Source organism: Catharus ustulatus, chromosome 1 (assembly GCF_009819885.2).
Source record: "Catharus ustulatus isolate bCatUst1 chromosome 1, bCatUst1.pri.v2, whole genome shotgun sequence".
Taxonomy (NCBI): domain Eukaryota; kingdom Metazoa; phylum Chordata; class Aves; order Passeriformes; family Turdidae; genus Catharus; species Catharus ustulatus.
Window position 1 is genome coordinate 51,463,103 of NC_046221.1, and position 25,961 is coordinate 51,489,063.

At 39.0% G+C, this 25,961-nt stretch overlaps 1 protein-coding gene across 1 annotated transcript in view; it reads left to right on the forward strand.

Annotated features, from left to right (window-relative positions):
• The window catches only part of ARPP21 (cAMP regulated phosphoprotein 21), a 149,628-nt gene that overhangs the window by 92,552 nt on the left and 31,115 nt on the right, over window positions 1–25,961 (forward strand). The window contains 5 exon segments of the mRNA XM_042780057.1: window positions 1,632–1,862; window positions 6,141–6,310; window positions 7,832–7,936; window positions 10,298–10,561; window positions 17,972–18,098. Coding sequence (XP_042635991.1) covers window positions 1,632–1,862; window positions 6,141–6,310; window positions 7,832–7,936; window positions 10,298–10,561; window positions 17,972–18,098 — 897 coding nt within the window.

The window sequence follows — 25,961 nt, forward strand, 5'->3', positions numbered from 1 at the left end:
AAATCTCATTACCTCTACCATCTCCAGGTAGCTTTCTGACCTGTTGAATTTAAAAGGTGAAGGAAAAGAGGACAAAGTAAAGCAAGAACTCAAAGAGGCAACATGAAATGCATGTAGAAAGGCCAGGGAAATACAGCAAAGGACCTCGTAACTGATATGGGAGGAAAATTGACCTCCAGCAGTTACATTTACAATTGCAAGGAAGATGCCAAATACTACTTGTGGCTTGATTAGCATGACCTCCAGGAATAATTCTGCAATTTGTAAAAACATAGGAATCTGAAATTATCTAATAAATAAAACTATTTCTTCAGGAATAATATTTCTAAATTTCTAACCTCAGTCTACAAGGAGATGAAAAATATAGCAACTAATACAACTTTGAAATGTATTTAATGAAAATGAAAAATTCTTTGGGAATCTCAATTACTTTCTTGATTAGATACTGGAGAAGAAGATCTAGGATCCAACTGATGGAAAATAGTGCACAGCTCATAGAGAGGACTGTCTCTGCAGTGGTTGCTCTATGAATACAAAGTTTGAAGAAGGTGGATAAAAAATGCTACACAGCAACCTGCAGTAATCTGTGGAAAAATCCTCTGTTAAGTAACAGGATGCTGGTGTGATTTCTTCAGAAGAAACTTCTGCTCTAATTTCTCTAAATATGAGAAAATAAACAAATTTCAAATGCATTTGACTGAAAATGAATTCGAGGCTCTAAGCAGTCTACTTCAGGGTCCACCTACAGTATCCCATATCTGAAAGGATATAATTTGCCTCAAAAAGATTTGCTAAACTGAAGTCTGAATTCTGTCCTTGCTTTTAGCCTATACCTGCAGATGAACACTATAGAGGTTAGATGGATAGACAGCGCACTCAAGTAAAATGAAAGAAGTTGCAATTGTGGAGCAAGCATCCATACCATCCTGCTTTAAAGAAGTCAATCACCTGAGCCTTATGCTCTCAGAGATTTTTGTCCTTTTTTTGTGAAGCAAATTAAAATCTAATCAAGTAGTATCTCAGAAGTTTGAAAATTATATTTAGAGAATAAAATAATGTATCTTCCCATTCTTCCAGCACAAATGTATTTTAGCACAGTTGATTTATTTCAGTTGATCAGTTTTAATAGGTTTCATGCTGAAAAACAAAAGTGGCAAAAGTCTTAGTAGCTTTAATTTAATACGGATATTGCACAGCTACCTTGTGACTCAACTGATAACTCAGTGTTGCTTTCTACTTACAGAGAATATTTGGTGATTTTTTTTGTGTTACATTTTTGTTAGTTTTGCTCTTTTTTTTCATTTGTAAACATTACGTTTAGTTTTTATACCTTATGAAATGATACCTTAGCATTATAAATACATGCTGAGGATTTTGTGTTCTTCTTTGGTAAATCCATTTACCGACTGGAGGAAGCTGATGTTGCATGAGGAAAGTGGTCTTTTGGATTGTAATAATTATCACCAGGTGCTGGGTTCAGTAGGAAGTGAAAATCCTGCTTCTACTAGCTGGGCATGGAGTGGTGATGCCTTTGCAGTCTGTGAAGGCTGTCCTTGTGTGTGTGCCCTATCTGAGGGGAACTGGCATCCCTTTTAATCCCCCTTCCTGCTGTGATTGTGTCTCCCTGTTAGGCTCAGAGTCTTCCAGCAGTGCTGGCTCCTCAGGATCACTGTCCCGAATACATCAGCCTCTCCAAAGTGCATCTCTCGTCCCTGGGGTAACAGCCAATTCTTCATGCAGTGTGTCCTACCCTGAGAATGGGATGAGTGGCCAGGTGGCCCCCAGCAACACCAGCTATATCATTCTTCCACTTGAAGCTGCAGGGATACCGCCTGGCAGTATCCTTCTCAACCCACACACAGGTCAGTAGAGTTCCCTCCTGCCTGATTCTGCCCTTCGGTGTTTCTGATGTCAGATGGTGAATCAGTAAATTTCTTGTTTCTAGACATATTTTTCTGGAGGCACGTTATGTGCAAATATGAATTAAAATGACGTTTGACAAATTGTTTTCAAATGTGCAGGCAAAGCTAGATTCCATTTCTGAGGCTGTTGTGGCATAACTGGTGGGAAGTGATACAAGACACTCTTACTCCATCCCAGACAGAATAGTCATCATTCAGCAGTCCTGGTGCTCCCTGGCTCTAAGGGAATCCTCTAAGTTCCCATTAGCACCAATAAGGACAGATGCTCTTCTATATCAAGCATGCTGAGATATGGTGCAACCAAAATATAACATCACGTTCTTAGAGACTGTGCTTAACAGCAGAATTTCAAAAGGCCTAAAGGCTGCATTTGAATTTGAATTTCAGAATTAATTTTATTTGAGCTATATGATTAGCAATTGTATTTAAGAGAAAGATGTAACTCTTAAATTCCTGATAGTTTTCCTCCCTGCAGCTCACAAATGAGGCACTTGCAAGCATGCAAGTACTGTGGGCACTTCGGAAACTCTTCAATTTGAATTTGAGTGCTTGATGAAAGCTTAAGGCAATGTGTTACCTCCTTGATCTGGATCATGTTATGCTGTTACTCCCCACTGTATTGTAGTATCAGTGTTAAGAAGGTTCAGGGAGTTTGAAACTGTGGTGCTTCTTTGGTAATTTGGACTATTGCAGTGACCATGACTAGCTGTGCTGTCAAGCTTAGCTGAGTTATGCTGGTTTAAAACAAGAAAGTCTGTAGTGAAATGTATCTTCCATTATACTGAGAGATGAAGGTTAAACTCCAAAATATTTTTTCAAAGTCCTTAAAAGAACATTCAGGAGATTTTTCTTTGGGGATTTTTGTTTATAACTTGTATTTCATATAGATTACATCCCTGTGTTCCACTATTTTTGTGAAAATGATTAAAGCTTATTTGTGTGTCCACTACTAAGAATATTTTTTTGGTCATAGCTCAGTCAAGAAAGTTGCAACATTTAAGAAAAATACAGCCTTGGTAAACTCTTAAGCCAGTCTTACCACAGGTATTTATAGATGGCAGTATCTGGGATTGATCCATATATGTCAACATATTTAAAATCAAGGAAGAGTTCTTGTTTGTTTAGATTCAGTAAGTTTGATAAGTTCTGTCCAGAGAGATGACTTAGTAACTTTCACAAGCCTTTACTCTTCTAAAACCTTTGCTCTTTAAGTGTACTTTTTTCCAAGCTATTGCGTTATTGACATGAGAGCCTAATACTGTCAGCAAGGAAAAGATCTATCATTAAAATCATCTGCTCATTCTCTTCTGGTAGTTGACAGTTCTGTCTTCAACACTGAAGTTTCTTGGTCAATACAGAAGACAACATTTTGTGTTCCACGATATGGTCCATTTCCATGCAAAACTCATCAGGCCTAGGCAGGAGTCAACCATTATTCAGGTGACAGGACTGAGAAACAAATGAAAGGAATTGATGCTACTTGGAGCCCACAAATAACTGAGAAATATTACTTGTTCCTGGCCAGGCTTGTTCCTTGGCTTGTTCCTGGCAGGGACAGAGATTGGAGCTCACCACACTTGAATGCCAGAAGAACCATCTAAGAGGAACATCTCCTACATCTGTCTTGTCAATTTAGCAAATTGCAGCAGCTAGTTCAGATTTTTGCATGGTACATAGGGAGTCTTTTTTTAATGCTAGAGCTATAATACTTTTCAATACTGTCACTGGACCAGGGCACCTTCCCTTCCTGTGTGCCTCTGTCTGCAGATGCAGCATTGGGAAACCCATGCATGTTTGTATGTTTTAACATTCAGGGAGCAAACATTTTTGTGTATTTATTATTTTGCATTTCTTTCAAGCCTTGTGTTTTGTTTCTGTGGCTCCCATGTAAATACATACATAATAAAGTAATGGAGGGAGCAGAGTCTTTAAAAACCTAAAATTCATGTCTCACTCCTAGCTTCATGCAGCTACCTTGTGCTAGAAGCCAGGCTTAACTTTGGTATCTGCTGTGTTTTTCACATGCAGCAAAATACATACTGCAGAATTGTCACTCTTTGGGCTCAAAAATCTTTGCATCTTACTAGGGAAATATTGAAAAAGAAGCTCCATGGGGAGGAGATTTATATTACTCTGTGATTGACTATCAAAGTGATGGATGCTGTCAGAAACAGAGATGAAGAGAAGACAGTTGAAAGGAAAGGAAAAAGGATCTTTGTTTCTTGTAATGAATAGATTTTCTTTCCCTATGTAATGCCATTCTTTAGGTCTTCTCCTTTTGCATAGTGGCTACTTCCAGTCTTTTTCTCTCTTTTTATCATAACACTGTGTCCTTTAAAGATCTTTCCTTCCTTTCACAGTACATAGTCACTGACTGTGCAAGCCTCTAATGACATCCAGAGATGCTGTCAATTTCTTCCTGCCCTGACTATGAGTCTTCTCCTTCCCAGGTATTGGGAATCCATGCTTTCCTTTCCATAGCTGCAGTTTCCTTTATTTTCTCTCCTTGCTTTACCCTTCTGCTTCCCCAGATAGTCAAGCTTCTTACTTGCTTTGGCAAAGAACCATTTATGTGTCTGTGCTCTCCATTTCACTTACTTCATCAACCTGCTTTACCTTTTAAAGGATTCCTCTTGACACATTCTTCCTTAACCCCTCTGACAATTTAAAAGCATTTATTTTTCATTCATACTCCTTTAAATGACATTGCGATCTTTGCCCTTCTATCAGGACCACATTCATAACTTAAAAAGGTCTTCCCTGTTATCCTTTCTATTTCTGATTTCAAGATTTCTTCATGAGAAGTCTTCTCTTTTTTTTGTCTTTAAAAGTGTTGCTGAGACCTTACACTTTCAATTCTGTCATCTTGCATTAAGCTGCAGGAAATGCTCCTTATTAGCTTACCTTTGAGCATCTGACACAGGCTTTGGGAGCATGTTATCCTGCTCAGTCTTGTTAAGTACTTCTGGTTTGAGATTCCCAAAGCTTGGGACTCCATGCCATAGTCACCCAGTGGGTTCACAGCAAGAATCAGGAAATCATTAGACAGAACTGCCCCGTGCTTCTTTTCCACTCACTCATGACCTTTGTCAGCATGAATGAAGTGTTGAATTCATCCAGAAACTTGATGCTTTAGAGGGAGCAAGGTTCTTTAGCCGGTGCTCTTCATGCATTTCTGACCATGATTCATTGGAGGGAGAAACTAGAAGGCTGAGGAGTAGATAGAGCAGGTAGAAATGCTTCGTGGGGTACAAATCATTATTTCACTATTGCTCTAAGTCTGAACTCCTCCAGATCTCCCTTTTAATCTCAGATATTTATACTTTAGTTACCTACTTTAAAGGTTGTCACATCATTGCTAAAATTGTTCTTCTTTTTCTCATGAAAGTATTTATAATTCCTTTGGTTTACAGATTTATGATGGAAGTGAAAAGAGAACTGAGGTCATGAAAAATATTTTTCCTACTGAGAAATATAATTCCTTTTTTTGTTTTCAAGACAATTACTTGGGTAAACTTCTTATTTTAAACAAACATTGTTTTTTGCAAGGTTATTTCCCCCAGCTTGGGTTATTTCCTCCAGCTTAATTATCTGAAGCAAAATGGGTTCAATAATTTAGTAGAACTCAGAACAGAATTTGTGTATAAGAGATTCTTGAATACACCTTAGGTGTTACTTCCTTGAAAACTGGAGTGCTAGCTCCTCTAAGTACATAGGACACAGCTCTCAAAAGTTCAGCTCTGTGTTATTAGAATGTGTAAGTAAATTAGTAACAAGTATGGGTTTGATTTTTTTCCCCTTTCCTACAAAATATATTGTTGTGAAATAGTTGTGTGCATTTGACTGCTGTTGTGTGAGAGGAAAATGTAAGGGAACATTCTCTACCTTCAATGTTTGCTCCAAAGTTCAATTTTAATGTTAATTGATTCATCATTGCATGATTTCAAGTAACCATCTGAATCGTCTTATAGCCATGGTAACTTCCCACCCATTACTTGGAAAATCACAATGCTGAAACAAATATCTCTTGTCTTGCCTGAAAAAAAATAAAAGCCGTCTAATACTGTAATTACGGTAATGAGATACTGAGAGTGATGAATACTTTACTCTTGTAGTAGGTTGGCTAAAGAGTGATCAGTTAAAGCAAAATTGTTTGGTTTCACACAGAAAACAGTCTGTTCTTAAAAGTTTCCAGCAGAGCCAGGTGTTTTATTTCAGGTCAACCATTTGTAAATCCTGATGGAACGCCGGTAATATACAATCCTCCCAGTGGCCAGCAGACGATGAGGAACCAGGTGGTAGGACAGTCTCAGCAGCAGCCCTCACCCCAACAACCTCAGCAGGTTCAACAACCACTGCAGCAAATAGCAAGTCATCTTGTCACACAGGTAGGTGTGGTGTCATTGGAAAAAAGAAGGAACTCTTGGGGATACAAAGAATGACCTAGAGGAAAGAAGGCAGAAATGTGGCTCAACCAAATATCAGGATGTTCTTTTCAATATGGATAAAACAGATGGAGAGGGAAGATTACATCCTTAATTTTATCTAAAGGATGATTTCTTTTTTAAAAGTACTGTTGAGTATGTTGGTGCATGTCTACATAAAACTAGTTTGCAAAATTCATCCATTAGTGGAAGATGCAGCATTCATTCTCAAACCAGTGCAGTCTGTAATTCTCTCCAAAAAGCCAGGGCCGTTTCTGTTTTGACAACAGTGGGTTTGAGTCCAAGAATAAAGTACAATAGCTCTACAAACCCTTTCATATCTGGTTGGTATTGGGCCCAATCCATGCATGCTTTCCAAGAACTTTTGCTCCAGATTGGTGGTTTTCTGCCTGCACCAATATTCTGGCCATGATCCTGCTCTGAGCTAGAAGTTCTGGAGCTACAGCAGGAAAAGCAATTTTGTCTGAGCACAGTGCAAAGATATGTTGGCTCTCTGGTCCCTGTGCTTTCTGTGGCATATAGCCAGATGTGGCTGAGCATGGGCAACAGGGTTTGGGTCTGGTTCAAACATAATTTTGTGGATTGCTTGCCTTCTCCCAGGGCAGAGCTGGCAGAGGGAACTACCCTAGCAAGAATCCTATATACTGCTTAGTCACAGAGCAGCCAAGATCTACTGTGTTTTTTGTGTAGCTTGATAATTTGGCACAGCTTCATCCCAGGTTACACAGAAATACAGTGTTTGAATTCAGTGAAATTGCCTTGGTTTTACTGGGTTTGGACTTACGTGGTAATGGCTCTTATTTCCTGATCTGGTCTTCCCAGTTTTAGAAGACAGAGAAGTTATATGAACCTGTAAGAAGTTATATGAGAGGCTAAAATGAAAGGAATACTAAAGATACTCTGAGGTGCTGTGGAAAACTGTTTTTTTTCACTGAGATAAACATCTGCTCCAAGCCGATGGCCTGTCTGTTGGTAATTCACAGCCTGTTCTTTGTTTTTAAAATTTTTTGAACTCTTGTGTTCTCCCAAAGCAGCTTTACAATCATTATTCCTTTGCCTATGACATACTTGGGAGTTAAATCAGTCACTAACAGCAAAATTCAAATATACACTTACACTATGCTGGTTTCCATTTTTATATTTGTAAATTAAATGTAGAATCATAATTGGGCTTTGCCTCACATTACGAGTAAGAAGGTATATCTGTGGTTATTTTCAATCTAATAGCCACTAAATCCATGAAAAGAGACAGAAGTATCAGTAGTAAATAATTGTTTGGTATAAGGCTAAAATGAAGACTAAAATCACAATACTTGACTCTTGTACTCAGGCTGGTGGTGAGTCACCTGTATTTTCAGAGCTGTATTTGAGATCTTTGTTCTCAATAACAAAGGTGGTGGTGCTGGTGGTGCTTGTTACCTTTCTCTGGTGGAATTTATGTCTTTCCCTTTGCTTGTTTTGCAGCCTGTTCAGACAATGCAACCATCTTCTCAGTCAGTCCAATATCCAGCAGTTTCTTATCCTCCCCAGCATCACCTGCCAGTCTCCCCAACGCAGCAGTTTTCTGTGGTACTGAAGATTTCTTATTTATTTTTCTTTCCTTGAAGTTGGAGGTGTGAGTATGTGTTTCCAAAAGCCTCTGGGAAGCACTGCAACAGGTGTCCCACATGAGAACCCTGTCTAAATACCTGTTCACCTTTCTGATTTGGTACTGATAGGCATTTTGTACAAGCATTCCCACTGATTCTGGTTACCTAACCTGAAGGGTAATTTTAGAGCAGGGCTCTCTACCTGCTTGGCAGATCCTCCAGAAAATATTTTGTTGTGCCTGTTGATAGGAGCTTATGTCTCCTCACTTAATGCCAAGTGACCTTGAATTGCTAACTTGAATAGTTGAGATTTGGGTTATCCCTCTTTCATGTCCACAAAGAGAAGGAGAAAAGACCTCTAGAAATCATTATTTTTCATTTTATTTTATCCATATACTAAATCCACTGCTAGGATTTATTCCTTGGTAATATCAGAGGCCTTGGGAAGGAGAGTAGCAGTTAACCAGCTGAAGAAGGTGTGGTGTGCCTCATGACAATGCACCAATGGATGTGTATAATGAAAACAAATAGAGTGTTCTGGAGTCTGATTCTGGCTTGGTGCTTACAGGGGTAAGATTATACTGTTCTAAAATAAAGCTGGCATTTTAAAGAGGCACTGTCAGATTTTTTTTGTGGTATTTTTCTCTCTTACTCTAGTAATCTTGTTTATGACTGAGGTTTTTTCCCCTCAATGTCACATAGTTATAGTAAGATATGGAAACAAAGCTGAATGGATCCTTGCAGATAAAATAATGTTACTAAAGACAAGTAAATGATTGATACCATTTAAAGGAAAATAAATAGTCTATGCTGAACAAAAGTTGCATATCTCAATGCTAATTCTCTTGAAAAATCTGTAGCAGGAATATTGGGTTGCCCTAGTGACAGTCACAAGAAGGCTATTATTTTTATTCGTTAATTAATAATGAAAATTCAGCTGAATTACTATCTTCAATATACATTACATTCTAAAAATACTATATAGATCACGTGTGTTTGACAATGTTGTTATCTTTTGTGAAAATCTAGAGGATTCCTGTTTCAGTGAGGTTTCTTGCAGAATCTGTTTGCAGTCATTTGCCATTCTGGTAATGAATATCCTAGCTTTTAAAAGGAACAGTGTCACAGAGACAACTCGTGTCTGAATATGAATGTACGATGATGGTAAAGTTAACAGCATTACTTCTGTATGCCACGTGATGATCTGTCAGTCATGTTTAATATACTGATCCATGACATCTGCTGTCAGTTGTGAGGATGAGTCTGTGTAGGTGAGGGTGAGTCCCAACAGTGCTTTCCACAAGTGAACTTTTGTTTTGTTTTGTTTCATTTTTAACACATTTTGAATCAAATGCATTATGCAGGATGGTTTTGGAGAGTAAATACTACAGGGCTGCTAACACTATTAAGAGGCTTCTCTTAAAAATAGTATGGATTTTCTAAGCAAAAAGCATTTTTATGGTGCTTATTTCCTATCTGTAATCAGCATATTAGCACACAATGGAGTTTTATTTAAAGGTCTTAGGATATGGGCACAAATGAAGATGCCTAGAACCACACCCACACTTGTAAATCTTTGACAGAATAAACTTGAAAGCATTGAACAGTAAAAATCTTTTTGCAAGAACTAACAGGCACAGATCAGAATGCCTCTATTATTACTAGCATGTAATGAGACTTAAGTCCATTTGCGTTATATGGTGTGTTTATCCTACCACAGATACATGTTTTTTCTTTCCCCCTTCAGTCAAATATAAAACTTGTTCCTCTCTATCACAGAAAAAAAAGCCTTGAAACAGCAACATTAGGATTAGCTTTTTTTTTTTCACTTTCTCTGTGTTTACAACCTTGGATTTTCAAAGCAGTCCAGAAAGAGAAAGATCTGCAGCTGAATCCTACTGAATTCCTCTTGGGATCAATTTGAAACACAGGTGAAATTACCACCATGTGTTTGGCTGACAAATTCTGTGTTTGAGGATATAGGTATCTATAATGTTATTTTAATGCCCTTTATATTTAAAATGTCTTCTTTTGAACACTTTAAAGTTCACTTCTCATTTTGGAATTAAAGGTGAGGGTGGCAGGGGAGAGCCAAAATAATTGGCTTTTTTGCCAAATGATGCCATTCACCTTTAAGTCTGGAAGTCTTTGTCAAAGCATTTGTAGTGATTTTCGTTTTAATTGCGCCCATTTTTGTAGATCTCCTTGCAAAGTTTGGCATGAATTGGAGACTGGTGATTCCTTCCCCCTGCCATGCTCTGAACCTATTTTATTTTGCTAATTCATGTGCCTGCTGCAGGCGTCGTGTCTATATCCTCTTCTCCTGCCTTCTGCCCCACAGCGAGATGACATGACAGCACAGTTTAACCAGATGAGCTTAAGTCGTCAATCATCAGGAGACAACCCTGAGTCACCTTCTGGCCCTGTGTACCCCTCGCCAATCCTCCAGCAGCCTGCCCAGCAGACAGGTTACATCATGGCCTCCCCGAGCCAGCAACTTCCCCCAGGAGGCTTCACGAGTTCAGGGCCACCAGTGTCCCAGCAGGTGCTACAGCCACCACCACCACCCCAGGGCTTCGTGCAACAGCCACCGCCACCTGCTCAGGTAGGCAAAACCTTCCCTGCCGTTTTGGCACAGTACCCTTTATAACAACAGGAAGGGAATATAAATTCCAGCTATTTTTTATTTTTCCCCTGGTAAAAGTTTAGCAGATCTGTAGGCAGCAGGATACTTGCAAAGCCTCTATAATTTCCTGGGTTTCATCATTTCCTTCCCTCTCCTCAAAACGTTTCCCGAACATATGTTTGTACTCCATGACACATCTGCACATGAATATGAAGGAGGAGGGTGAGTAAATACCCACGCTCCTTTTTACCTCTGCATGTACCAAAAGAGCAAAATGCACATCAGCCCAGGTAGCGGTTAATCATATTTAATTGACTTGAACATGTGAGGTGTCACAGATCAGTAATTTTAACTGTCTTCCTGAAGACTGATTATGTTTTATTGTTCCTTGCCAAATATCTCTGCTTGTCTCCTGGTTACCTTTATGGAATATTGAAAGTGATTACTGTCAGGAAATAAAATGCACAGATGACTTTCTGGCCAATTTTCAAGGCATACACAATAAAAAGACAAATTGCTTTATCCAATTATAAATAACTTCATTTAAATTCTACTTTAAATGATATTTATAGCATTTCTCTTGTTTTCATTTTATCCTTTGGAAGAAAAAATGTAAAAAAAAAGTACAAAACTTCACCATTTCTTTTAAAGTAACTTTATTGTAAACCCTGTTGAAAGGGGTTGTTTGGGTGGTTGGTTTTTGCTTACTGCTTCTCACTGAAAATCTCCACTTGTGTTTATTAAAGGAATTTGGTATTGACATAGGAATTAAGGATTTTTTTACTGTTACAGTGTTTTAAGTGGGCTAATTAGATCACTAATTAACAATAAAAGAAATCTGAGGACTACTGGATGCTGACATCCCATAGAAGATGGTGCAATTCATAATTTCTATGGTTAAAAAATGTGCAGCTGTTTTTTCTGAAAGAAGGCTTGCCAAAAACAAGTTTGAAGGAGCTGTTATAATGTGATTTCTTTTGCAAAAATATTGAAAATACTGCTAGAAAAATATTTCACAGTTTGCCAAATGTATCAGGTTTGGTGTTTTTTAAAATTACAGTAATTTTACAACTATAAGGCGCACCCTTTTGACTAAAATTTTGGCCCGAACACGGAAGTACACCTTATAGTCCGGTGCGCCTTATATATGGACAAAGTTCAGAAATTTGCCAACCTGGAAGTGCGAGCTGTGAGCTGAGCCGGGAACCGCGGGAGCCACGGCTGCCGGGCGGGGGGACACCGGGACGCTGTGCAGCCGCCGGCTGGGGAGAAGCGGCGCGGCGGCCGCTGGCTGGGGAGAAGCAGGGAAGGAGGGAGCCGTCGCCGCTGGCCTGGCGCTAACCGCGCAGGGAGGCAGGGAGGGAGCCGCCGCCGCTGGCTCCGGACTGGCGCTAACCCCACGGGGACAGAGGAAGCTGCCACCACTGGCCCAACGCAAGCCGTCCGGGGAAGGAGGGAGGGAGCCGCTGGCCCAGCGCATGCCGCAGCCACCCCAAGCCAACCCAAAGCGCCAGCAGCCCCGAGTCAACCTGGACTGCCGCGAGCTGCAGCTGCCCTGAGCTGCTCCTTCGCCAGCCGGCACCGTGGGCAGGTGAGAGTGCCGAGGCCCTCGGCACGGGGAGGGCACCTGGGGCTGCATTTAAAGACTACACCAATCTGTGAAAAATGTTTGCAACTTCAGTTATTTCACTAGGGTATGGTTTGTCCTCGGTGGGAGGTGTAGAAAGGTGAGAGAAATTCAGTGCTGTCAGCTTCCTCTGGTTCTGCAGGTAACACCCATCTCCAGCTTGTTGCTGTTACAAAAAATCCTTGTCAGATACGTGGAAGAGGGCAAGGCAGAGTTTAGTGTCTGTACTATCCCTTGAAAGCATAGTGGCCCTTGTCTGCCAGAAGGGTGAGAGGGCAACAACTCTCTGCATCTGTATGCACAGATGGGAGCTTCTGATACACATTCCAAGTTTTAATTCATTCACTTCCATCCTAGAAAGTGGTTTGGTTACTACATGCAGTACATGTATGGAGAATAGGGGATCCCTCTTATAAAGAGATAAGAGTGAATCCTTGGGAAATAACTCTTCTGCCTTGAGAGCTTAGCTTTCTGCACGTGGCAGGTCCTTGTCCTGCCCATGGCACAGCTTCACTGTGGTAGTGGCTACTGTCAGTCTGAGTCAGCTGTTGTTTTTTGGGGCTTAGATGCAGTAGTAAGGCTGCTCTCAGACGCCATAGCAGGTGGTCTGAGGCAGGCTCTGGGAAAAAAAAGAAAGCAATAAAGATAGTAATGGAAGCAAAACATTATGTGATGCATTAATCAATGCAATGCAGTCAATGTAAAGGCACTTTTGTATCTTAAATGTTGCTATTGAATTTATACCACTATAAAAGAGGCATGACTGTAATGGCTAATTAGTTCCTGTAAATGCACTGCTGGTAAGGGTGGATGTGATACCCTGTATGCTGTTGGAAAATAACAGTGAAAACTTGGGTGGAGATCCTGTGAGTATGATCATTTCCTTTGGGATCTGAAAGGAGAAGAAAGAAGTGCTTCAAGCCTACACACCCGGTGGTACTGTATTTAAGTTACTAGCTTTTCTATTAAAATTCAGTTAAATGTGGCTCTACAGCTGCTCTCCAAGACTCTTTCTCCCAGTCTGTATTAAAGCAGAAACAGACTGAGTTTGAAGTAACATGCCTAAGAAGTGGTGAAAGAAACCTCTGGGTATCTATTTGCTGCTTCTTTCATCATGGATATTCCCCAGCTTGACAATAAAGTAATCACTTAATAAACTGAAAATAAGGATTTCTTTTTGTTCAGCCAATTAGAAAAAAGAAAACAAAAGCAGAAAAACCAGCCTATATTCCAAATGTTACCTGGGTTTTTCTGAAAGGGATTTTTAGCAGCAAACGCCTGTTTGCTTTCTATTATGAATATCAAACATTCATGTCTTTGCTTCCTTTATTTTCAATTTTCTTCTCTTTCTGATAGTTTTTCTGTAGCACTTATTGACCAAACACCTTAACAGGGGTCCACATTCTGCTTTGTAGTGGAAAAAACTTTCCACCATCACTTTATCAATGGTGCCTGTCTTTGCCTCTGCAAATGAAGAAGTGGAAAAAATGCAAATATTATGTCAATGGGAAAGGATATTAAACATTATTTTCACCTCTGACTCATCCTTTCTGGAAATTGTACCCAAAAGTGTGATAGCATGAATTCTTTGAGAGGCCTGGAGATGTAATTAACATGTTGAGGGATTTTTCACCTGAATTAACTTAGTGTCATCATTAATCTTGTGTCATCTTTAATCATCTATCTCTTTGCAGAAGCCCTCTCCTTTAGACCCTATAATGGCCTTAAGACAAAATCTTTACTCATAGCATATCTCCTCCAGAAAACTTGTTATGAAGAAGGTTGGGGAGTCACTGCAAATGAGCAGGGCTTTCTTTGATGATCTTTGAAAATTGTATTGGAAGACATCTTACAAGGCATTATTATTTGTTACCTGCTACTGTAATTATTATGGAGGATGCAGGTAAAAAAAGACCTTGAAGAATGACTGATCCCTGTCAGTTAGACATTGGGAATAAATGGCACCTTCGTGTGTCCAGGTATCACTGGGTATTCTCTTGTCTTCTTCACTCGTATTTATGTGCTTGTATCAGTTGCATTACCAATGCTGTCAGCATCTGGATGAAGGTACTAGTCTAAACCTTTCTGGGTATCAGCAGTGTTAAGACAAGGTAGAGTACTAGTCTGATGGCTGAATCAAACTGTAAACCTGTAGGGAGGCAATTTATCAAAGTAAAATCATCCTGAAGTATGTGTAGACTCCTGATCCTGCCATGAAAAAATGAATAATGTACCAGTGAATTTCATGGGTGCTGCTGGAGAGGACCCAGAGAGACACCCAGCCTCATAACAGGTTGCAGACTGTATGTACAGAACAAACCAGAAAGTCCATGCTGCAGTGAGTCTCTGCATATCATCTAGGGACAAAGCACATTAGAAAGAGAAAAAAGTAATGTCTGACTGTTCCATTTCATGAGTGTCTCTGATGTGACATGCCCAGTCCTGTTACAATTTAAGTTAAGGTGTTGTATAGGAGAAAAAAATTAGAATGCAGTGGAATGGTCAGCCTACAAACAAGGTAATGGCTAAAAATCATTTAAAAATTATTTTTCACAGCATTAAGGATTAACATCAAAAAACTGTGCTTTTAGACTATAGAGGGTGGTCTTAGAAGTGCATTTTTTTGGTAAATTTATTTTATTTTTAGGTAACCATATAACTTCATTGGTATGCTTGTTAGTGCCACAGAAACCTTCTGGTTCTGCAAATTAAAATGTTTTACAAGCAAAAGGTTGAAGGTTGGATTGCGTGTTTCACATGGGAATGCAACTCAAGTATAATTTGGCATGTTGGTTGGCTGCTACAGAAATGTAATGTTTTTTGTTGAAAAGCACATAAGTAAACATTTTAGTAATCCTGATGTGATGAGAAACTAAAAAATTCAAGAGGATCAGAGTAGATGATTCTTGTTAGCTCTGATCCCTCTAATTCCACTATTCACCCAAGTAGAATCAGAAGGGAAAAATAATATTTCAACTATGGACACAGAGATGTTCTCAAGGTAATTGAGAATGGATCCTTCCAAGCCCCTCAAGCAAGTAAGACCTATTTTAGACCATGTCTATATTTTACACCAAGCCCTTCTTTTAATGTGTGAGCTTTTAAAAAAACCCCACAAACCTGACCCCCCACCAAACAAAAAATGAACAAAACCAAAAATACCAAAAACCACACATACACAAAAAATCAAAACACAAAACCTACCAAAAGCCAAATCTCTTGTTTTCATGTCATGTATGCATGACTACTGTCTAATTCTTCCATTAATCTTTATAAGTGAAAATATTTTTTTTACCCTTCTACTACAAACATATTTTTCCATGTTGATAGACTGCACTCTCATAAACTTTTACGTGGGTTGCATAACAAATATACTCCAATGAATTGAGGAAATGAGAGCAAGGGATACAACCCTGTGACTAACACTGAGGTTTTATGTGTATGGTAAAAATAAAAAAGTCTATGCTTCAGTTTGTATATTTGTGCTCAGCATGTTCAACTATAAACCTGACTTAAAAACTTAGATTCTTCAGGTGATGTTTCAAGGTTAATACCTACAGAATAATTTCCCAAGAGATAATTCTCATAGTTATCAAATGCTCATGTATTTTTAAATATCTAAGGGCTTGTCTATACTGGAAAATGGAGAAGTTGAGGGTAGATCAGATAAATCCTTTAACTGAGTTTAAGCTGCTGGCAAGATAAGTGAGAGTATTTTCACAGTTGTTTAATACTCTTTAGTTTGTAGAATATGTTAACAGAAAATAAAGACTATTTAAAAGAACATCTGTTCTGTTCCCCTGACCCAAGGCTGGATCTACTATTTGCATTGATCTGACTTAGAGTGGGTCTCCTCATTTCTTTCAAGCTTTCTGTTGTGCATTGCTGTGAACAATCAGCTGTCCACAACATGAGTTTCTCACAAGAAACTTTCCTGATCCACAGTTTATACTGCTTAAAGAATGATTTTGTACCTTGAATGTGTGGTGCCACATTCCTATTCCTTGTGGCTTTTCTTTGCAGAGAAATAAATTCATAATGGTGGTGTCAATTATACAAATGCATTTTGTTTTTGTTACATTAGTCACTAACAAAACAAATGGCTTGAGGGGAGGCAATAGCCATTAGGTGTCACTTGGTATTGTCTGAAGGGAGGGTAGTTTACAGCATTTTCCAGTCAAAACCTTCAGTTTTTCTATGAGTTTTTCTCATACTTGTTTGAATCAGGTTGATATAAACAGAGAGGGGAAAAAAATCAATTGATTGAAAAGAAAATTAATAGACCTTGAAGAATGAGTGGGTGTTCAGCCTCTTGGTTGACAGATGCTGTTGACTGTCAGTTAGTCTGCAGGGTTAACTTCATGGGCACCACCCAGTCCAGCTTTGTTAATCCTTAATCCTTCTCTCACCACAGTTGCCCATTCTACTTGCTTGCATAGCAATCCATAGCCTAGTCTTGCCTGGTCTTTTGTGTCTATGCCATTTTTTACCTCATCTGATATTGGGAATTTTACAAGGAAAATGTCTGATCTCTCTTACGGTGTCCTAGCAGTAGTTACCTTTACTCTGCTAACTTTATGGATGGTCAAGTTGAATGATTTGTATTACAAATATTTCTTCCATGCAAATAAAAATGGCAAAAATAGTTCTCGATTTGCATTAAAAAAAAAAAAAAAAAGCACTTTATCTGATTCTGTGCATATGTCTATGCAGGATAAATGCTATGCACAAAGTGAGAAAAAATTTTATTATTTATTAAGAAATGCTGACAGCTGTGGCAGAAGTTGTGAGAGAAGCAATGTTCTTCTGAATGTGCGTGCCTCTGCGGTCTGTTCATACCATACATTGCAAAACTCTATCAGATGCCTACAGTATCCCTGACAGCTGAAAATGGAAAATTTTGAGTGCTTTGAACTTGTGAAGGGTCAGTTGAAAACTGTTTAGCTCAAATGTCTCAGTGACAGTGGCATGGCCTGTATAGGAAAAATCTTTTGCTCCAGTCACCCTCAAATGTTAATGTTCACCTGTGTGATAAGGAGCTGTAGTACGTTTCTTTGTAATGGCAATCATAATAGGAAAAAGAAAAAGAAGCCTGTCTAGCAGAACTTGCTGACTTAATGCCTGCAAGAAAACAGCTATGATTAATTTTTGAACTGTAATTGTTTTCACACCAACAGCAAGAAAGGCTTTAGAGGGAAATGTTCATGTAAGGAAGGATGTACTTGTTAAACAGAAGCATCAATCTGATAATTTCCTTACAAGTGCTAAGAATGCACACACTCCATCTTGCTCTCCATCTTGTTTCTACATATTCGTACTCCCGGCCATTCCTTGCTTTGACTGTACTATTTTCTGCAGAGTTCCTTTAATGGTTCAACATGCTGTCTGTTTGTGTTATGTTGATATGGACAGTGCTGTTTGCATCCATTTTTCTGCAGCTTTTGATATTTTACTGTGATAAAATATTGCTGTGATGTTTTTTCTTTGGTATATGCATGTAGCTTTTTATGAATCCTATGAGTTTTTCTCTTTCAGTTATTTTTTTTTTCTATTTCTTGAAGTATCTGAAAATAAATATAGGCACTGATAACCCTTTTCCTAGCATGGCTGAAAGCAAGCAGCAATTCTTGAAGAGACGGGAGGCCAATACCTTGATTGTCATTACCTCTATATGCTTGACTTGAACTCTTGGTCCCTCTCCCTGTTTTGTTCTATTTTATAAGTCTTTGATTCGTAGAGTTTACTGTTCTCTTTCTTGGCAGATGCCAGTGTATTATTACCCATCTGGTCAGTACCCTACCTCAGCAACTCAGCAGTACAGACCCATTGCCTCAGTTCAGTACAACGCACAGCGGAGTCAACAGATACCCCAGACTGCCCAGCAAGCAGGTATGTACATCTGGTACTCATTTCTTCAGCTGCTCATAGTGCCTTTGCAGGTGAAACCTGTTTGTTGTGCTCTAATTAAACAGCAGAGGAAAAAGCTGGTTGCCGTTCTGTTTGAAAATACAGCGAAAATTACAAATTGAGAAACCTCTTGCTTGGACATCCCAAGCACTGGAAGAGCAGAGTTTGCATCCCCCATCCCTGCTGTCCTGCAGGCAGTGCTGCTGTGTCCTCAGTGGCCATGCTCCAAGTGGCTGGGCACAGAGGGAGCTGAGAGGGAGCTGGTGTGATCAGTCACACTGCACATTCAAGCCAACCATTGTAGTTGCCCTCTGTCATGGAAACTCCTCAAGTGTTTGTATCACCCTATGTGGTAGACAGGTCTGCAATGATGCCGAAGGGACCAGCTGTGCTCCACCACCTTGTGCTGCCCCTAGGCCCGAGGAGCAGCAAGGCTTTGTGTGGTTGGTGGCTGTCAGGGCCAGCTCCCCACAGCGCTGTGCGGCTGGAACGGGGGCCGTTACACTGTAAGAGAGTGAGTAGCAGGTCTCACAGTGAACCGGTCTCTTTTCCTGCTGTGTCTTGCCACTCCAGATGACTCCAGAGTAAGAGGGACAGAGGGAGAACTGGGCTGGTGTGTGCTGGGGGAGAGCAGGATTTGTGATTATCAAGGAATCATCGCATTTCAAGGGAATAAATGATTCTGGTGTTTGAGAATTTTTTTATTTATTTCCTGACTGTTTCTTTAGGGCACACCTTCCCTCACAGGGTATCTCAAACAGTAACTCCAGGCATAGGGGGAGGAGGTGGAAGGGTGGGTTTTGTTCTTCCAGACGTGCCAGGTAGAACAAAGTATTCATCATTCAATCTCAGTTTGGTGGAAGCCCTTTAGAATGGCAAAGCAGATTCCTTGCAAGAGTCTTGATATAAAAGTCATTTAAGTTGCAAGTCAAGAGCCCAGGCATGAGATGTAAATAAGACTTAAGGGGTCATCCAGCTTGTCAGCCTATCTCCGTAATGGGACTGCTGGCAATTTTGTTCTCTCAGGCACTTAGGGAGACAAAACCACAGCAAACAGAGCTATAACTAAGCAATTAAATTTTTTTGTGTGTGTTATGTTGTTTTATGTTCTAATAAAATTGGTGACATTTTGGTTGACGTCAGTGGTGACTGACTGTGTCTGCTTTCGTACCTTCATATTATATGTTCCTGAGAGAGAAAAGGGTGAAGTATTGCACTGTCTCTTCTGACTTCTCCTGCCTGACAGTCTGGTACCATATTTATTATCTCTGTATAGTGGATCCTTGAAACAAAATGTAAATCAACTTAGATGACATTATCTAGATCTACTGTGTTGTTATAAAACCATATTTATCAGTTTAATGCTACATCTATAGCTGGTAGAGGTTATGGTAAGTCATGTGCATGGTCTGAAGTACGAGTGATGTTCTGGAGAAGATCCAGCTGTGTGAAAATCCTAGTTTTAAAGATGTATTGTAGTACAGAAGCTATTTTGTGAGTGCAGACAATGCAGAGATGTAAATGCTAATTTTGTTTCAGTGTTTACTGCATCGTTTTCTTTACATGTCTGGACAACATGAGTCAAGAGTTTGTGCAAAATCTCTAGCACATCAGTCTTTCCCTGCAATTCCCTCTTTCAGTTGCCTATTCAGTTGGAAGCATTATTTTTATCTCTTGAAATGTGTCTACAGTTTAGACTCCTGCTGTGGCAATGATTTTAAGTGTTTAGCTGTTCTCAGGTATTGAGATATATCTGAGAACAATTTTGCAATCTGGTTCATCCCTTTGGCCTCTGATACATCCTTTCCCGTAGTCATGGTCCTAGTGTATGGTGTGACAGGAAGCAGATTGCAGTCCCCTACAGATCTTGTCTTGGAGGTGGTGTAAGAATTGTTCAGATCGTGAATCTCTTGGTATTTGGGAAACAGATAGCTGTGCATGACCAGAAAATAGCAATCCACAAGCATTTCAGACTTCTGTTGTCCCTCCCACACAGACCTAGCTTCACATCAGCACATGAGGAGCCAGGGGTAACAAGGGGCCAGAACATGGAAAATAGTGTTGGGGAAACAGAGTGTAGTACGGGAATACTGCAGGTGGAAAGAGTGAGCAACAGATGGGAAGGAGGCAGATGAAAAGATGATTTCTAGAATGGTTTCCCCAAAGACCTCACATCACTTGCTTCTGCTTTGAGGAAAGAAGAGCTGTGGTGCATGGAGCCCAGCTGGCTGCCTGGACCTGCTGACTGGCTACTACAGTAGAGTGAGCAAGGAGGCAACCTCAGCCTGGCAGCTCAGGAAGTATTTTATTAAAATTGAAAGTTTGCCTGCCTGGAGGAGCTGTTGGAAGCTTTCAAAAGCAACAACAAGGAGTTCAGATCTTATTTCCCCTACTTTGGGATGCAGAGGTCAAAGTTTGATCTAATATTAGCAATTTGTTTTTGTTTTTATTAGAAGAGTTCTCTTCAGGATGAAGCAATATCAATGACTTTTACAGAAAACAGCTTAAGTAAAATGTCTGCACAGTATTTGTGGTGGCTGAGGGAGCCTGTACTCTCTCAAGGCTCTGTAAGGAGAGCAGTGTTGAGTTAAAATGCCTCCAGGGCAGAAAAAAGGATGAGCTCACCTAAAATTAGATTAGAGCTCTGGGAGCAATAAATCATTTGGAGAGAAGGCTGAAAACATTTCTTATTTTTATTTGCCTGCCTAAGTGCTGGCTTATGAGAGAACCTAAGTGACCTGTTTCTGGCAGAAGCCTCTGAAGATATTTGTACAAACGTCTGCCATTTGAATTATGTTCATTTGTGTTCAAGCCAAAATGTGGTATCACTGTAAACAGTGAAATACTTTTGTTTCACTCATACCATTGTTGCTCTTCTTTTTTATGCTTTTTCTGCACCATTTTCGTGTTCAGAGCTCCTCAGTGTGAAGTTTTTCAAAATGTTGCCATTGGGTGGGGCTGGGGTTGAGCTGATGTCTGTCACACCATGGCACACATAGGACATCATAGGTGGATTCTTAAGGTGTGTTCAGGCAGGTATTCTCAAAAACAGTATGCTCATTTTTCAAACCATTTGGGTATGTTGCTGTGACCCATTTCTGTGCCCTGTAACAGGTAATACTGTGAAGTGCCCACTTTTGTAAGCTCATGGAAGAAAATATTATTTCTGTATTTGCATCTAGCAGTACTCAGCAAATTGCATGTCTGGCATCATCAGTATTTCATTTTTCAGTAATTATTTCTATTTTGATAGACTGATCCTAGTTACTGTCTGATTAGAAAAATAGAGATGTATTGATGATAAATCAGTAATTATTTTTTCAGAAGAAGTCAGCAATGTGTTATTTTATATTTGTGCCTCTATTTTCTTCCATTTTAGCAAATGCTGAGCACTTAGAGGATTTTTCATCTCTGAAGTGCTTCATAAGTATGAACTGGGTAAAGACATGAGTATTATCTTCAGATATGCAACTGTTCTTATTACTGTTCACAAATGAACAAGCTGCAACAAATTACATTATTTTTTTCCTTCTCTGGTTCATTGTTGTATGTTTGCGTCATGTTCTAGATAATTTCAGAGTACAACAGAAATTTTATGGATAAAACAATATTCATCTTCTTACTTGGGCTTAGTTCTAAGAGGCTGTTACCTTGATTTATCACGCAGATATAATGTAAAAGTCTGTGAAGTGTGTTTTGCATCAGCAGTGAAAATAATCTTTTGAGGAGAATAAGGCTAAGATCTATAGTACTTTGATAGTAAGTTTTCCTGCCAAAAGTTTGCAGTATAATATTTCCAGACAAGATGCTATTTGATATAATTTGTTGTTCTGTAATTCTGGAAATTAATGTAATGATTTTAGGATTTCTCATACATTTAAGAATAAACAAATAATGCCCTTATAACCTGTTTCAGGATCCAGAAACCATAAGAAGACTCAGAGAGCATAGGAAATCTCTCTAATATTTTTTTTAAAAGCAATATATTTGTTTGTGTACAGTAGGCAAAGAAAGTCCTTATGTGAGGAAGGCACATATCTGAACAGTCTGGATGTACAATCCTTTCTTAATCATTATTCATGGATCTTCTGAAAACAGCGAATATTTGTCTTGAAGAAAAGGTTCCTGATGGAAAACAATATTATAAGCCTTTACAACTTCCATTAAAGTACAAGAGGTAATTGTCTCTTTAATGGGTCTCTGAAACAAATTTTAATTGAAGACAAAATGTACCTTAACAGAGTCCATATATTTGTTTAGGTACAAATCAGAGTCAAATGGACCTTGAAATACTGAATTTTTGCTTAATTTAATCATTCCATTGTCAGCATAATTGAAGAGTATTAACTGCAAAGCTCTTTCATCCTTTTTGTCTTCTGAAAGCATTTGTCGTTATAAACTGATACTTAGCAGGAAATGTGCAGCACTAAAAAAAATTGTTTGTTATCATGGTCATTAGAGAACCTTATAAAGAAAGATTGCTGCATTCTACTTTCATTAGCAGCCTGACAGGATCTCATGGTCCATGATGGATTTGTTTGCATACTCCTGTCTTTAATTTCACTGCTTATATAAACATAACTTCTATTTTTAAGTATCTAATTATCTGAAGAAAATATTTCTGTAGTGATTGCTTACTGCACTAAACAGATTTGTATGGAAGGTGTCCATCTCTGTTCTGTGCAATTTTTTTCAGCAGATACCGCTTCTCCTAAAAAGCATTCCAAGGGGGATGCAGCTCATTTTCACAGAGGCTTGACAGGAATGGGAGGGACAGAGCCCTACTGTACTAGATACTTAAGTGTATTGCCATGCTCATTAGTATTGATGGAAGGCTTTGAAATGTAAAATAATTTTGTGAAACAGTAGGACCAGATCAAGAAGGAGTTTGCAGCAATTTCAATTGGGCTAAGTTCAAAATTGTGATCTTGAAGTGATCCACATAGATATTAGTAGTTTCTGTTCAAGTATTTTATGTTTAAATTGTCCAGAAGCTTAGAGCTTTACCTGCAAGCGTGCTTCCATTTAGACAGGTTGTCTCAGCCCATGCTACATGAAGTTTTGTGCTCTGGATTTAATTCTTCCTACTGCCTGATGAGGATGATGTGACCAAATAGTTCATTCAAAAATTTTTGAGAAGCTTTCTGAAAGAGTCAGGACTGGGGCTTAAATTTTTTTCAATTTCTAGCCTTAAAAACACTAAATGCTAAGTATTTCTGATATTATGCGATAATGCTGAATCAGCATTCAACTTTACAGAATATCTATAATTTAAATTACAAGCAGAATTAATACTGTCACACTTCCTACAGCACACCTGACTCTGAAAATTAAAAGGTGGCATCACTTTTATCAAAAAGCTTTGTTCTTCCTCAAATGACTTGTTTAATTATTCAGCATTAACACCAGGAGGGAGCAAATACTGAGGGAAGAGAACACTGGTAGGTTCAGCAGCTAGAATACTCTAAAGACAGTCACTTATTTCTGCTTTTTTTTCAAGGCGTCACAAGTTGTATTCAACTTCTCTGATACTAGTTAGACTCTAAGCCATTTCTAACAATTTCTAGAGTTTAGAAGTAAAATACAAATTTTTAAGTTTTAATTTCGTTCTAGAGAATGTGTTAGTCTCAGTTAATGTACAGGGACAACAGAGAGAAGATTTCTAACAGTGTTAGAAACAATATCTATCTAACAATAGATAGAACTTCAAAATAGGGTTTGTAAAAATTACAGAGGCCACATGAAAATGAAGGTAACACACTAAGGTATTCAACAATGTCTACAAAGAATCTTTGTATTTCTGTCTTATTTCTGTCTTTTCTTTACCAAAAAGAGTCATATATCATCTCATACAGCACTCCCACTTCTTGCAGTGGAATTTTCCAGCATCAAATAATTGAGAGGTTTAAACTGTAGTCCTTGAGAGCAAAGGCAGATTTAATTTATTTTTTTTATTTTTTTTTCTGATATCATCCTGCCATTGGTAGAACTAATGGAGCCCTACCAGTGACAGAAATGCTACAAAGCCCTCTGGAGAGGCAGAGACCATCTCCAACTCTTCTTCAGGCATGCTGCTTACAGTAGGTCTGTAGACTTTGGGGCTCAGTTCTCTGTAACTATTCTGCAGATGAAATGCAACAGGATGCATAAGTGTAGAGCTTTTGGGTCTCAGCTGGTTATGGAAAAAGTACTTTGAATGTACACTGCACTGCATTTTGTGTCACAGTTGCTATTGATTGAGGATTTAAGAATTGAAGTACACTTTGCAGTTGTAAAACTCCATAGAACAGGACACGTATTTAGATTGGGATGCAGTAGAATAATTGTGTATGAGTATGCTGGGAAGGGCCCACAGTGTCTGTTTAGTGTTAGGGCAGAGGAACTCAAGAATGATGTCACAGTAACTGAAGCAGTGCTCTGCTAACCAGAACTCATACATTATGAAGTTCCAGCATCTTTACCCGAATTTTGCTTCAGCCTTTGTCACAGGCTCTTGTTTGCCTAAACTACCCACAATAACAGCATTGTTCTGCAGTTTTTATTTTAACTCAACAAAAATAGTTCTAGAGAATGTATGCATTTATGTAGCAACTGTTCAATTGTTTAAGGTTCTCCTTTGCAAGTGAATTAATGCTGATAGTGTGAAGGAGGCAGCCCTTTAGCTTTCCCAAAGAGAGCAACCGGTTTCCTTAGCAGCTGGCAAGGATATGTGATACCCCTCCAGAAAGTTCTTCACCTTTTCCCGAGGTCCTGCTCTTTTTTGTAGCTCACTCAACATGCACCAGAGCAGAAAGCATTCCTGCAGCATGAGCTAATTGTAATGCAAGATGGCTGGTAGATGTCATTGGTATTGAACAGAAAATATAAAAAAATGTAATTTGCTGAGTGTCTGGTTCTAACAACAGCTTGATTATTTCTATTATTACTAGTGATACATAGCCTCTGCTGAGGTTGCACTTCCAGTGGTGTCTCTGGGATTTGTCATTATGAATGATAAGGATAAACATAGGTTTTCTTGCTGCAGACCCTGGTAAGGCTTTTCATGCCTGCTAGAATGTATATTGAGGAAGGAAAGAGGTGTTTCTTTATTTGGCTTTGGTTGCCAATCTTAAGACTTAGCTGTAAATGTGAGTCATTTTATGTTAATTCACTCCAGGGCCGACAAACAGAGCTGCTGTTTCTGTTTCTGTTTATGTTTTGGTGGCAAGACATGACTATGACCCAGTCAGGAATTTTATTTTCAGGATGGAGAGACAAACAAGCAATACTACTCAATATATTGAACTGCAGTTCCTTGTTCCACAGTGCATTTTTTAGAAGTTTGAATCCCCAGTGCTACAAGTAATGGAAAGTTAGATAAGCTTTTACCCCAGTTTGTCTGGCAAGAGCTGAGATTAGAAGTATTTCTACACAGATTTTAATTCTGAATTTTTACATATTTAATTTAACTTTTATTTTCAGTGCAGTTCCCAGGATCCTAGTGTCTTGGTTACAAATGTGGTCTTTTGATTACAAATAGTCTTTTAATTGCTGTCATGTAAAACCTTAAGGACAAGGAAAGGAAGCCAACCTGTGCAATAATGATTTTTGTGCCATAGTCATACCAAGGAGCTGCAGCTAGTCTTCAGACACCTCTTTGCTAAGAACTAGGTGTGTATATATATGAAGAAATTTTCTTTTTCACTCCTGGGCCAAGGAGAGAGCTTGTATCCAGGGCTAAGAGAATGTTAAGGCAGCTACCACAGTGGCCATCCAGTTCAGGGCTATTTTCCACCTCTAAAAAGATTCCTTAGTTTAGGTAAATCAGAAAAAGAAAGAAAAAGCTTTTGCTGTGGCAGCTGTTTA